This window comes from Coregonus clupeaformis, chromosome 6, assembly GCF_020615455.1.
Source record: "Coregonus clupeaformis isolate EN_2021a chromosome 6, ASM2061545v1, whole genome shotgun sequence".
Taxonomy (NCBI): Eukaryota; Metazoa; Chordata; class Actinopteri; order Salmoniformes; family Salmonidae; genus Coregonus; species Coregonus clupeaformis.
This window is the reverse complement of record NC_059197.1, coordinates 35,661,176-35,676,288: the sequence shown is the minus strand read 5'-3', so window position 1 is coordinate 35,676,288 and position 15,113 is coordinate 35,661,176. Positions and strand designations below refer to the sequence as shown.

The 15,113-nt window shown below is 46.9% G+C and overlaps 1 protein-coding gene across 2 annotated transcripts in view; it reads left to right on the top strand.

Annotated features, from left to right (window-relative positions):
• Positions 1–15,113, top strand: part of LOC121567610 (rho guanine nucleotide exchange factor 26-like) — a 70,026-nt gene that overhangs the window by 6,969 nt on the left and 47,944 nt on the right. Inside the window, exons 5-8 of one of the 2 annotated variants that reach the window (XM_041877791.2) lie at positions 4,675–4,731; positions 5,852–6,012; positions 14,046–14,198; positions 14,323–14,452. In XM_041877791.2, coding sequence (XP_041733725.2) covers positions 4,675–4,731; positions 5,852–6,012; positions 14,046–14,198; positions 14,323–14,452 — 501 coding nt within the window. Of the gene's footprint in view, positions 1–4,674; positions 4,732–5,851; positions 6,013–14,045; positions 14,199–14,319; positions 14,453–15,113 lie in introns of both variants that reach the window. The other variant, XM_041877790.2, reaches the window with a different exon arrangement.

Here is a 15,113-nt window from a genome sequence, read left to right as displayed (position 1 = left end):
CTACAAAATAACGTTTCCAGTTAACAGTAACATCTGTAGAGTCAGACTCTTCTCTGTTTCCCAGAAGTCTCTAGTTTCCAGTAACATTAGGGACAGGAGGAAGTGGTGTATCTAAGAGTGTTTGTTGACCCCCCCCCACCCCGGGTTAAGGATAGGACAGGGGAGGGTAAGATGATGCTAGATTTGTGCCTACAGCCAACCTCTACCCCAAGCACTCCCTATTGACTGACTACCGAGTTTCGGTTGTCACAGTTACGCCTGTCTCTGTGTTCTCAGGGAAACTCCAAAAGCAGGGCGAAGTTCAGTTGTTGTGGCGGGAAGGTGGTTACTAGGACACTAAAGACATGCGAGGCCATAGATACAGTAGATAAATATAAGTTAATTGCCCTTGAAAGGGAATTTGTCTTGCAAATTAAAACAATCTTGACAAGCTTTTGGCAGTCTGGCTGTAGTTGTGTGTGTGTGTGTGTGTGTGTGTGTGTCCTAGTCTGGCTGTGTTACGGTTGTCACAATACCAGTACCGCGATACTCAGAGGTATCATGGCAAGGACACAAGAACATGAAGCGGACATCATTTCCTGAGGAAAACAGTCCTAATGTTAGAAACAAACAGCCTGATGTTGTCACCCAGAATCACGTTTCTTTTCCAAACCATATCACACTGTGTTACATACAGTAGGTTTTAAATGACCAAAGGAGTTAGACCTGCTTTGTGTTTTCCGTTTTTTTGCCATGGAAAATGAGGTATTGTAGGATCACCATACTGGTATAGTGAAAACCCTAGTCTCCATGGCAACTATCTACATGTCTGGGACTAAGGAGCAGGGAGATTCATATAGCAGCAGTATCACTTCCTTGGATCAGTTGGAGTTGGACAGGAGTTTTCAGGTTGCTTGTATGGTGGATGTATGGCGGAGTGGGGTGCTGAAGAAGGACTGTGTGTGGAGAGATCAGCCTGGTCACCCGTGATACAAGTCAGTATTTCAAGTCCAGTATTCTAAACCGGCCACTAGGGGCAACAGTGAACCTTAACCCTCACCTTTAAAAAAAATACCTAACCAAACCAGACATTTTGTATCTCTTTGGTATTACAGTGAGATACATTCAAGGCTTTTTATGCTCCCATCAGCTGTTCAGAACCCTGGTGTGGCTCGGCCTGTGACCCTGGAAAAACACTAGTGGGTGTATATATTTGTACACTGTGGGATTTAACCTAAGCAGGCTGAGGTGGGTGTGTGACCTGGTTAGGCATTAACAGAAAATGCTCCAGGTATCTTAAATGCTTTATTTGAATCCACCAATCCAATATACAAAAAAAGGATCCAAAGGTCCCTGTATGCATGGCACTCAAGGGTACAGAAAGCACCTCCTCCTCCCAACAGCGAGGCTGCCCACGACAGCTGAAACAGAGCAGTACCTAGCCAACTGCTTTGCCCTAGTTTTTTGTCAGGCCCGCAATCTGGAGGCAACGTACTGCTAGCCTGTGTACGTGGCCAATACTGCCAAATATCAGCGCCACCAGCTTGCACCTACACCCGAGGCTGTCCAAGCCACGAGAGGCTGGTACTTAAGCAGCTTCTCAGCAAAGTCCTGCTACATGTAGCGTCAAATGAGCCGCCCACTTCCAAAATGAGCACCTCCCCCTGGCCTCCCCCCACAACAACAATATCTGGCGTATTTGGCACACAGGAAAACACATCCTCATCATCAAACCAGCTTCCCCTTACACAATAATGTTTCTGCATGTGTGCTGTTGGTGAGACCACTTCTCTCTCCTCGCTGGCTATCAGGTCAACAAGGCAGTCATGTCTAACAATGTACAAATCCTTCTATGAACAGCAGCCATTCACAACATGGACAATGGACTCCATTACATTTGACTCATGTAGAATACAAAATGGGTCATGGTTTGCAGGGTACCAGAGTGCTACATTATATTTTGTTGGTAGAACTTGCAGCCTTGCCTTAACAGTAATGGTGAGAATGTCCTGGCCAACGGCAGCATTCTGGTACATGGAATGGGAGACAGAGTGGACAGCACAGTCCAGAGCAGTGAGGTTCCCCTGCAGCCTCAGGCCAGTCCAGTTTCCCCTGCAGCCTCAGGCCAGGCCAGTTTCCCCTGCAGCCTCAGGCCAGTCCAGTTTCCCCTGCAGCCTCAGGCCAGTCCAGTTTCCCCTGCAGCCTCAGGCCAGTCCAGTTTCCCCTGCAGCCTCAGGCCAGTCCAGTTTCCCCTGCAGCCTCAGGCCAGTCCAGTTTCCCCCTGCAGCCTCAGGCCAGTCCAGTTTCCCCTGCAGCCTCAGGCCAGACCAGTTTCCCCTGCAGCCTCAGGCCAGTCCAGTTTCCCCTGCAGCCTCAGGCCAGTCCAGTTTCCCCTGCAGCCTCAGGCCAGACCAGTTTCCCCTGCAGCCTCAGGCCAGTCCAGTGTTGCAGTAGCTGCATCCGTCTGATACCAATGAGTGTTGTCCTGGATGTAGGATGAGATGTTCCATCATGGGTGACAGAAGCCTCCACAACAACACCGCAATCTGCCACAACTGCATCAGAGGCAGTCACTGGCTCAGTATGCATATCAGTCCGTGTCCACCTAAGCTCCATTCCAGTCCGGTTGCACAGGTCGTTGAGGTCCGGCCAGTCTGACCAGACTCCAAAGTCCGCAGCACGAGTGTCTTAATTTTCCATTGGCCTTCCTCCTGAAGCCCAGGAAGTTATCCTCAGTGTCTGTGGCCAGTGTAACCTTCCTCCTGAAGGCCAGGAAGTTATCCTCAGTGTCTGTGGCCAGTGTAACCTTCCTCCTGAAGCCCAGGAAGTTATCCTCAGTGTCTGTGGCCAGTGTAACCTTCCTCCTGAAGCCCAGGAAGTTATCCTCAGTGTCTGTGGCCAGCGGGACCTTCCTCCTCCCTAGGTCCAGAAGGAGAGAGGCTCTGGCTAACTCCTTAACAGTGTAAATCCACTCAATATTCGGGACACCTAAACCCCCCCCCTCCCCTTGGCTCAGGAAGACAACGTTACGTGTGCTGTGTGTTTAAACATAGCCACTTTCTCACCACTTGAACAGTTTTCTTATTCATTTCCCTCAGAACCTTCTGTGGGATATGCACATTTGCAAGCAGATGTTGGATCTTTGCTAGGGCTCTCCTCTCTCACAGCTTCTAGCTTCATGACCACAGGCAGAGGGGAAATGTCAATCATATCAAGCCTGGTTGAATACCAACTTGTTCCCCCCACTCACCAGCAACATTAAACTTATGACCAAGATACTGGGCAGGGGTCTGGAGTATGCACTATTGTTCAGAATAATGTCAATCTCTTTAGATTTACGATGTTGCCATAAGTATGCCAATTTCTCCCTGCATACCTTTTATCTGTCCTCTTTCGTGTTTGAGTCCCACTGCCACCGAGTGATGGTTGAATGGTATCCCGAATAAAGCACAGCTGTGCCTTGATCCAGTCAGTGAGGGAGGTCACGGTCACCTCCGCTGGAGGCAATCCAAGCTTGTAGGGAACTTTCTCAGGATCCGTACAACATATTTCAGGAGTGGAGCACCAAAGGGTCTCCTGTCCCGATGTTTAGGCAGAAAAGATGCCGTTCCTGTAGAACGCTCCATTCAGAATAGCCGCCACTCTATTCCATTTCCCTAGATCTCCGGAGGAGACAAACTTTGTTTTCTCCTGGAGCAGTTTAGTGTCTAGGCATTTTCTGAAGGCTCTCTCATGAGTCTGGAATTGTTTCCATTCATGTTGCGACAGTCGATGTTCATCCTCGGAGAAAAGCGGCCAGGTATCCCCGCCCACCAGATGAACTGGGGATGGTTCGCTCCATTGCTGCTGGTAGACTCGGCCACTGAGATGGGCTTGTTTGCAAGTCGATTTTAGCGTTGCAATAAGGCACATCTGTACCAAAGGTGTCCAAAAAATAATTGGACCTTTACTGCATTAACGGCGGCAGTTACAATGGGTGTGCTTAAGTTATGTTAGTAGATAACCATGTTTTGGTACAGGGCTAAAGCACTCACGTCTGGATCCTACAGGTCTTTATTCAGCTCCTACATGTCTATATTCAGCTCCTACAGGTCTTTATTCAGCTCCTACAGGTCTTTATTCAGCTCCTACAGGTCTTTATTCAGCTCCTACAGGTCTTTATTCAGCTCCTACAGGTCTTTATTCAGCTCCTACATGTCTTTATTCAGCTCCTACAGCTCTATATTCAGCTCTATATTCAGCTCCTACAGGTCTGTATTCAGCTCCTACAGGTCTATATTCAGCTCCTACAGGTCTTTATTCAGCTCCTACAGGTCTGGTATGAGAACTACTCATTTTGTTGCAGTTATTGGAGTCATGAACATTGTGTGTCTGTCTTGCTGCTTTCACTGACAGACTTAATGAATGTGTGCTGCCACAGACAGCTGAACGCACAGTAGCCTTCATTTCTCTAAAAGCAGACACCTGAGGCCTGAGAGTTAGGATTACCTGTGATGAATACAGATAGAGACGACCTTGACTGACAGAGGTATGCCTCACCTCTAAACAATTCCTTTCATTCTTTAAGGTACAGAATGTAACTGGTTAAGGCTAACTGGTGGCATATAACCAGTAGGCCTGTGTTGTTAGAGATTACATTTTCTTCCTAATGTGTTACTAAAACGTATGATCTATTCTAAACTGTTTTTCCTGCAGGTAAAGAAAAGTGGAGTTTCTGATAAGCTCAGCCAGGAGGAGCGGAAAAGACAAGAGGTAACAGCCTTATTCAGTGTGTGTGTGTGTGTGTGTGTGTGTGTCTGAGAGATGGTGTGTGTATGTGCGTGCATGTAACCCTTTCCCTTTAGACATGGACAGTTCCTACAAAGGGTAAAGCAGACTGTCTCCAGAGGGTTTAGGATGCGTGCGTACACACACACACACACACACACACACAGACACACACAGAAAAGTCACTTACTGTAGCACCCTGGGAAATGTAATATTACGGTGCCTGAACTCCTCTTCCTGTAACCTCTCCATAGCAATAATAAACCCTTCTTAAAGGGGAGGGCTAGAAAATATGGACCATAGACTAGTAAACCAGTTTATATTGAGGGACACATTATTTAATAGCACGGATGTCTAAGCAAATAAATGTCGAGAGGACAGAAATGTAGGAAAGTACAGTTTGATGAAATGTACAGAGGCATAACACAACAGTGTTTCCCCTATTAATAATAATAATAATAATATTATTATTAATAATAATAATAATAATAATAATATTAATAATAATAATAATAATAATAATAATAATAATATGCCATTCAGCAGACGCTTTTATCCAAAGCGACTTACAGTCATGTGTGCATATATTTTTACGTATGGGTGGTCCCGGGGATCGAACCCACTACCCTGGCGTTACAAGCGCCATGCTCTACCAATTGAGCTACAGAGGACCATTAACATATGGCCTTTTTAAATGGAAGTTTTATTTGAATGCCGTCTTGAATGTTGCCTGTGGGCCTTTGTGCCCTGCCAAGACACGATCTAGCCTGCATGCATCATAACTCACACACACATTATTGCTCAATGACATGCCAGAGATATTAGGACAGTGCACAGATGTTAGGTACGTTAATGATTTTCATTTACGCCCACATTTACACCCACTCCATTTATATTGAGTCATAACCTGCTGTGGAAATCTGCATGTTCTGATCTGCTGTTGAGGTTATTGGGGAGAATTCCAATTCTAAGGATACACATGACATTTTGTGGGAGGTCTCTCTCTACCGGATGTGTCTTAAGAGTTCGTAACTTAAAATTTTTAAAAGTTTTGTCACTAATGACTCTCTCTCTTTCTTCCTCGCTCTCTTTATTTCTCTGTCAGGCCATATTTGAGTTGATATCGTCAGAGCACTCCTACCTCCACAGTCTGGAGATTCTGATCCGGATGTTTAAGAACTCAGCGGAGCTCAGTGACACCATGACCAAGACCGAGCACCACCACCTCTTCTCCAACATCACAGACGTGTGTGAGGCCAGCAAGAAGTAGGTCCTGTGTGTGTACAGTGGGGAAAAAAAGTATTTAGTCAGCCACCAATTGTGCAAGTTCTCCCACTTAAAAAGATGAGAGAGTCCTGTAATTTTAATCATAGGTACACGTCAACTATGACAGACAAAATGAGAAAAGAAATTCCAGAAAATCACATTGTAGGATTTTTAATGAATTTATTTGCAAATTATGGTGGAAAATAAGTATTTGGTCAATAACAAAAAGTTTCTCAATACTTTGATATATACCCTTTGTTGGCAATGACACAGGTCAAACGTTTTCTGTAAGTCTTCACAAGGTTTTCACACACTGTTGCTGGTATTTTGGCCCATTCCTCCATGCAGATCTCCTCTAGAGCAGTGATGTTTTGGGGCTGTCGCTGGGCAACACGGATTTTCAACTCCCTCCAAAGATTTTCTATGGGGTTGAGATCTGGAGACTGGCTAGGCCACTCCAGGACCTTGAAATGCTTCTTACGAAGCCACTCCTTCGTTGCCCGGGCGGTGTGTTTGGGATCATTGTCATGCTGAAAGACCCAGCCACGTTTCATCTTCAATGCCCTTGCTGATGGAAGGAGGTTTTCACTCAAAATCTCACGATACATGGCCCCATTCATTCTTTCCTTTACACGGATCAGTCGTCCTGGTCCCTTTGCAGAAAAACAGCCCAAAAGCATGATGTTTCCACCTCCATGCTTCACAGTAGGTATGGTGTTCTTTGGATGCAACTCAGCATTCTTTGTACTCCAAACACGACGAGTTGAGTTTTTACCAAAAAGTTCTATTTTGGTTTCATCTGACCATATGACATTCTCCCAATCCTCTTCTGGATCATCCAAATGCACTCTAGCAAACTTCAGACGGGCCTGGACATGTACTGGCTTAAGCAGGGGGACACAGCAGGATTTCAGTCCCTGGCGGCGTAGTGTGTTACTGATGGTAGGCTTTGTTACTTTGGTCCCAGCTCTCTGCAGGTCATTCACTAGGTCCCCCCGTGTGGTTCTGGGATTTTTGCTCACCGTTCTTATGATCATTTTGACCGCACGGGGTGAGATCTTGCGTGGAGCCCCAGATCGAGGGAGATTATCAGTGGTGTTGTATGTCTTCCATTTCCTAATAATTGCTCCCACAGTTGATTTCTTCAAACCAAGCTGCTTACCTATTGCAGATTCAGTCTTCCCAGCCTGGTGCAGGTCTACAATTTTGTTTCTGGTGTCCTTTGACAGCTCTTTGGTCTTGGCCATAGTGGAGTTTGGAGTGTGACTGTTTGAGGTTGTGGACAGGTGTATTTTATACTGATAACAAGTTCAAACAGGTGCCATTAATACAGGTAACGAGGGGAGGACAGAGTAGCCTCTTAAAGCAGAAGTTACAGGTCTGTGAGAGCCAGAAATCTTGCTTGTTTGTAGGTGACCAAATACTTATTTTCCACCATAATTTGCAAATAAATTCATTAAAAATCCTACAATGTGATTTTCTGGAATTTTTTTTCTCAATTTGTCTGTCATAGTTGACGTGTACCTATGATGAAAAGTACAGGCATCTCTCATCTTTTTAAGTGGGAGAACTTGCACAATTGGTGACTGACTAAATACTTTTTTTCCCCACTGTATATGCTTGCCTTAGCTAGAGAAAGGGGGATTGTGGGTACTGTAGTTAATGTTCCAGTGGGGTATGAGGTCAGTGTGAGAACTAGGGCTGTCCCCGACTGGAGAAAAAAAAAAATCTTGGTCTACCTAAAGTCGTCTGTCCTTTCGACCAATCCCAAAAATGTTAACGTGTATTTTTCCATATATAGACACACCCTATGTGTTTTAATAAAATCAACTGTATATGCAATGAGCTTGACTGATGCTTTAAGCTCACTGTTTGATTAAATCAGACACAAATGACTCAAGAGGGAGCCAGAGATAAAGATAACCAGAAGAAAAAGATAAACTTAACCTGTCCTGACCATCCTCCTCCCGCTCCTGCTGGCTTTCACAGATTCTGCCGTTACTCTCCTGAAGTTGCTGGTAATAGGCTACACGAGGAGTCGGCAACCTTTCTCATGTGGAATGCTAATGTATCTTACCATTTCTACCGATCTGTGTGCCAGTTATGGTTTTCACATGCACATTTTCGTGGGAACAATTTCATTTCATTTATAATAACGTCAAAATCATTGTCATGTGGTTCATCAAAATTCTATCCAAATCTAAATGAAAATGATACAAACCTAAAAAGTAACTTCTATTGCCATTGCCAACTATGTAAAAATAGCCTCCATAAAGCCAACAAATAAAAACAGTGCAGCCTGCAGGTAGAAAATATCCTGATAAAAATAGATATCCTATAAATCACATTGGCTACACATGGCATGTCTGCAACGTACTTGAAACATTGTATCAACTATTAACTTGGGTCTGGCCAAGCTTGCACTAGCGAACTTGCAACATTGTATAAAATATTCTGGGCCCTCAGAGTTTCCCTCGCCGGTGAGCTCGGGACAGACACAGCTGTAGGAGTATTTGCACAAGGGATAAGAAGCAGTGCTTGACTTGGGAAGGAGCTCACTGGAGCTGAGTACCGACACCTCAAATGTTCTGCTGCTTGAGCTCCTGTTGCTCTTATATAATATTTACATTTACATTTACATCATTTAGCAGATGCTCTTATCCAGAGCGACTTACAAATTGGTGCATTCAATTTATGATAGCCAGTGGGACAACAACTATTATTATTATTATTATTATTATTATTATTTATTTTTTTTAATGGGTGGAGGGGGGTAGAAGGATTACTGTTATACTATTCCAGGTATTCCTTAAAGAGGTAGGATTTCAAGTGTCTCCGGAAGGTGGTCAGTGACTCCGCTGTCCTGGCGTCGTGGGGGAGCTTGTTACACCATTGGGGTGCCAGAACAGCGAATAGCTTTGACTGGGCTGAGCGGGAACTGTGCTTCCGTAGAGGTAGGGGAGATAGCAGGCCAGAGGTGGATGACATGCCCTCGTTTGGGTGTAGGGTCTGATCAGAGCCTGAAGGTAAGGAGGTGCCGTTCCCCTCACAGCTCCGTAGGCAAGCACCATGATCTTGTAGTAGATGCGAGCCTCAACTGGAAGCCAGTGGAGTGTGCGGAGGAGCGGGGTGACATGAGAGAACTTGGTAAGGTCGAACACCAGACGGGCTGCGGCGTTCTGGATAAGTTGTAGGGGTTTAATGGCACAGGCAGGGAGCCCAGCCAACAGTGAGTTGCAGTAATCCAGACGGGAGATGACAAGTGCCTGGATTAGGACCTGTGCCACTTTCTGTGTAATGTAGGGTTGTACTCTGCGAATGTTGTAGAGCATGAACCTGCAGGATCGGGTCACCGCTTTGATGTTAGCGGAGAACGACAGGGTGTTGTCCAGGGTCATGCCAAGGTTCTTTACACTCTGGGAGGAGGACACAATGGAGTTGTCAACCGTGATGGCGAGATCATGGAGCGGGCAGTCCTTCCCTGGGAGGAAGAGCAGCTCCATCTTGCCAAGGTTCAGCTTGAGGTGGTGATCCGTCATCCACACTGATATGTCTGCCAGACATGCAGAGATGCGATTCGCCACCTGGTTATCAGAAGGGGGAAAGGAGAAATTAATTGTGTGTCGTCTGCGTAGCAATGATAGGAGAGACCATGTGAGGATATGACAGAGCCAAGTGACTTGATGTATAGAGAGAATAGGAGAGGGCCTAGAACTGAGCCCTGGGGGACACCAGTGGTGAGAACACGTGGTGCGGAGACAAATTGTCGCCACGCCACCTGGTAGGAGCGACCTGTCAGGTAGGACGCAATCCAAGAGTGAGCAGCGCCGGAAATGCCCATCTCGGAGAGGGTGGAGAGGAGGATCTGATGGTTCACAGTATCAAAGGCAGCAGATAGGTCTAGAAGGATAAGAGCAGAGGAGAGAGAGAGAGTTAGCTTTAGCAGTGCGGAGAGAAGAGCAGTCTCAGTTGAATGACCAGTCTTGAAACCTGACTGGTTTAGATCAAGAAGGTCATTCTGAGAGAGATAGCAGGAGAGTTGGCTAGAGACGCTCAATAGTTTTGGAGAGAAAAGAAAGAAGGGATACTGGTCTGTAGTTGTTGACATCGGTGGGATCGAGTGTAGGTTTTTTGAGGAGGGGTGCAACTCTCGCTCTCTTGAAGACGGAAGGGACATGACCAGCGGTCAAGGATGAGTTGATGAGCGAGGTGAGGTAAGGGAGAAGGTCTCCGGAAATGGTCTGGAGAAGAGAGGAGGGGATAGGGTCAAGCGGGCAAGATTTCATCTGGAGAGAGAGGGGAGAAAGAAGTCAAAGCCTAGGGTAGGGCAGTGTGAGCAGGACCAGCGGTGTCATTTGACTTAATAAATGAGGATCGGATGTCGTCAACCTTCTTTTCAAAATGGTTGACGAAGTCATCCACAGAGAGAGATGAGGGAGGGGGAGGAGGAGGGGGATTCAGTAAGGAGGAGAAGGTGGCAAAGAGCTTCCTAGGGTTAGAGGCAGAGGCTTGAAATATAGAGTGGTAGAAAGTGGCTTTAGCAGCGGAAACAGAGGAAGAGAATGTAGAGAGGAGGGAGTGAAAAGATGACAGGTCCGCAGGGAGTTTAGTTTTCCTCCATTTCCGCTCGGCTGCCCGGAGCTCTGTTCTGTGAGCTCGCAATGAGTCGTCAAGCCACGGAGCAGGAGGGGAGGACCGAGCCGGCCGGGAGGATATGGGACATAGAGAGTCAAAAGATGCAGAAAGGAAGGAGAGGAGGGTTGAGAAGGCAGAATCAGGAGATCGGAGGGAGAAGGATTTAGCAGAGGGAAGAGATGATAGGATGGAAGAGGAGAGAGTAGCGGGAGAGAGAGAGCGAAGGTTGCGACGGCACATTACCATCTGAGTAGGGGCAGAGTGAGTAGTGTTGGAGGAGAGCGAGAGAGAAAAGGATACAAAGTAGTGGTCTTGGAGGGGAGTTGCAGTGAGATTAGTAGAAGAACAGCATCTAGTAAAGATGAGGTCAAGCGTATTGCCTGCCTTGTGAGTAGGGGGGGACGGTGAGAGGGTGAGGTCAAAAGAGGAAAGGAGTGGAAAGGAGGAGGCAGAGAGAAATGAGTCAAAGGCAGACGTAGGGGGGTTAAAGTCACCCAGAACTGTGAGGGGTGAGCCATCCTCAGGAAAGGAACTTATCAAGGCGTCAAGCTCATTAATGAACTCTCCAAGGGAACCTGGAGAGTGATAAATGACAAGGATGTTAAGCTTGAATGGGCTAGTGACTGTGACAGCATGGAATTCAAATGAGGAGATAGACAGATGGGTCAGGGGGGAAATAGAGAATGTCCACTTGGGAGAGATGAGGATTCCTGTGCCACCGCCGTGCTGACCAGATGCTCTCGGGGTATGCGAGAACACATGGTTAGACGAGGAAAGAGCAGTAGGAGTAGCAGTGTTGTCTGTGGTAATCCATGTTTCCGTCAGCGCCAAGAAGTCGAGGGACTGGAGGGTAGCATAGGCTGAGATGAACTCTGCCTTGTTGGCCGCAGAACAGCAGTTCCAGAGGCTGCCAGAGACCTGGAAATCCACGTGGGTCGTGAGCGCAGGGACCACCAGATTAGTGGCAACAGCCACGTGGTGTGAAGCGTTTGTATGGTCTGTGCAGAGAGGAGAGAACAGGGATAGACAGACACATAGTTGACAGGCTACAGAAAATGGCTACAATAATGCAAAGGGGATCGGAATGAAATGAACTAAACATCTGGGAAAGTGAGAGAGCGGGGCCTCCCTCACTTACATTTCACTGAAACACTCAAATATCACCGGGCTCAGCCGAATACAATACTTACCTACAATAATTACCTACAATAACCTACAATAACTACCTAGATAAACTACCTACAATACCTAACTACAATACCTACCTACCTGCAATCTAAATACATGTAACCTCACCCTACAGACACGTGTAACCTCATCCTACAGGCATGTGTAACCTCATCCTACTGGCATGTGTAACCTCATCCTACAGACACGTGTAACCTCATCCTACTGACACGTGTAACCTCACCCTACTGGCATGTGTAACCTCATCCTACAGACACGTGTAACCTCATCCTACTGACACGTGTAACCTCATCCTACAGACACGTGTAACCTCATCCTACTGACACGTGTAACCTCATCCTACAGACACGTGTAACCTCATCCTACAGACACGTGTAACCTCACCCTACTGGCATGTGTAACCTCATCCTACAGACACGTGTAACCTCATCCTACTGACACGTGTAACCTCATCCTACAGACACGTGTAACCTCATCCTACTGACACGTGTAACCTCATCCTACAGACACGTGTAACCTCATCCTACAGACACGTGTAACCTCATCCTACAGACACGTGTAACCTCATCCTACAGACACGTGTAACCTCATCCTACAGACACGTGTAACCTCATCCTACTGACACGTGTAACCTCACCCTACAGACACGTGTAACCTCATCCTACTGACACGTGTAACCTCATCCCTACAGACACGTGTAACCTCATCCTACAGACACGTGTAACCTCACCCTACAGACACGTGTAACCTCACCCTACAGACACGTGTAACCTCACCCTACTGGCACGTGTAACCTCACCTACTGGCACGTGTAACCTCATCCTACTGACACGTGTAACCTCACCCTACAGACACGTGTAACCTCATCCTACTGACACGTGTAACCTCACCCTACAGACACGTGTAACCTCATCCTACTGACACGTGTAACCTCATCCTACAGACACGTGTAACCTCATCCTACAGACACGTGTAACCTCATCCTACTGGCATGTGTAACCTCATCCTACTGACACGTGTAACCTCATCCTACAGACACGTGTAACCTCATCCTACTGACACGTGTAACCTCATCCTACAGACACGTGTCACCTCACCTCACAGACACGTGTAACCTCACCTCACAGACACGTGTAACCTCATCCTGCTGACACGTGTAACCTCATCCTACTGACACGTGTAACCTCATCCTACTGACACGTGTAACCTCACCTCACAGACACGTGTAACTTCGCCTCACAGACACACATAACCTCGCCTCACAGACACAAGTAACTTCACCCCACAGGCATGTGTAACCTCATCCTACTGGCACGTGTAACCTACCCTACTGACATGTGTAACTTCGCCTCACATACATGTGTAACTTCGCCTCACAGACACATGTAACCTCACCCCACAGACACAAGTAACTTCAAATGATTGTAAATGCCCATCCCTAGTGTGTGTGTGTGAAATGGGGATGGTCACTATAAGGTGGCTCTGCAGATGAGTTGGATCAAGCCCCAACTTGTTGAAGTCAACTTCCTGTGGCTCTGTGACAGTTTCCTGTATGTCACTGTGGGGACCAGATTTGTCGTTAAAGCGGCCTTGAAAACAGGAAGAGGAAGCCCTGTGTGTTACCTGCTAATGGTTCCCCCAGTCTATTTTAAGGGGTCAAGGAGGTTCTCTCCAGTGATGGTATGGCGAAGCTGGGACAGAGGTGTCAGATGCACTTCCTGAGTTTGTGTGTGTGTGTGCGTGCGTGCGATGACTAAACCAGGCAGATCATCCTGACTCAGTCCATTGTCATGTATGGCATCTCTGACATGCTAGTCCTTCCTGAGACGTGTGGAAGGAGAACTGATCTCATGTTAAATGCTTGTTGGTTTCCCACGGAGTTCAATGTGTACATGCAGACCTCTGATTGCACAACTAAGCATTATCAAAACTCAATCTATCGCTCTCCCCCCTCCATCTTCCTCTTTATCTCTCTCTCTGTCTCTCTCTCCATCTCTCTCTCTGTCTCTCTGCTCTCTCTCTCTCGCTCTCTCTTGCTCTCTCTCTCTCTCTCGCTCTCTCTCTCTCTGCTCTTTCTCTCTGTCTCTCTCTCCATCTCTCTGTCGCTCTCTCTCTCTCTTGCTCTCTCTCTGCTCTTTCTCTCTGTCTCTCTCTCCATCTCTCTCTGTCTCTCTCTCTCTCTCTCTGTCTCTCTCTCCATCTCTCGTTAGGTTCTTTAAAGAGTTAGAGGACAAGCACCAGCAGAACATTGTTATAGATGACATCAGTGACATAGTGTTCAGACACGCCCAGTCCAACTTTGACCCCTACATCACCTACTGCTCCAATGAGGTTTACCAGCAGAGGACCCTACAGAGGCTAGTGTGAGTACACACACACACACACACACACACTCACCACACACACACACACACTCACCACACACACAACTTTGAACTGTGACTGATAACTGCCCCTCTCCCCCCCTCTCTCTCTCTGTCCCAGAAGTAGTAAAAATCCAGTGTTTAAGGAGGTGTTGACTCGTATTGAGGCCCACCCAGACTGCAGGAACCTCCCTATGATCTCCTTCCTAATCCTGCCAATGCAGAGAGTCACCCGCCTGCCTCTGCTGATGGACGTGAGCAAACACACAACACACATATACTGGACACACATCTAACACTCTTATACCCTCACCGGCCAGTTGATTAGGTACACCAAAATGGTTCGCTCCTACAGACAGTGAGTCACGTGGCCGTGGCTTGCTATATAAAGCAGGCATCGAGGCATTCAGTTACTGTTCGATTGAATGTTAGAATAGGCAAAACAAGTGACCTAAGCGACTTTGAGCGTGATATAATGGTCGAATACAGTATCTCAGAAACGGCCGGCCTCCTGGGTTTTTCACGCACGGCAGTGTCTAGGGTTTACAGAGAATGGTGCGATAAACAAAAAACATCCAGTCAGCAGCATCCAGTCAGCAGCAGTCCTGTGGGAGAAAACAGCTCGTTGATGAGAGAGGTTGAAGGAGAATGGCAAGAATCTAACAGGCGGAGCCACAAACAGGCAAATTTACATTTACGTCATTTAGCAGACGCTCTTATCCAGAGCGACTTACAAATAGGTGCATTCACCTTATAGCCAGTGGGATAAACACTTTACAATGTTTATTTTTATTTTTTTTGGGGGGTTAGAAGGATTACTTTATCCTATCCCAGGTATTCCTTAAAGAGGTGGGGTTTCAAATGTCTCCGGAAGGTGGTGAGTGACTCCGCTGTCCTGGCGTCGTGAGGTAGCTT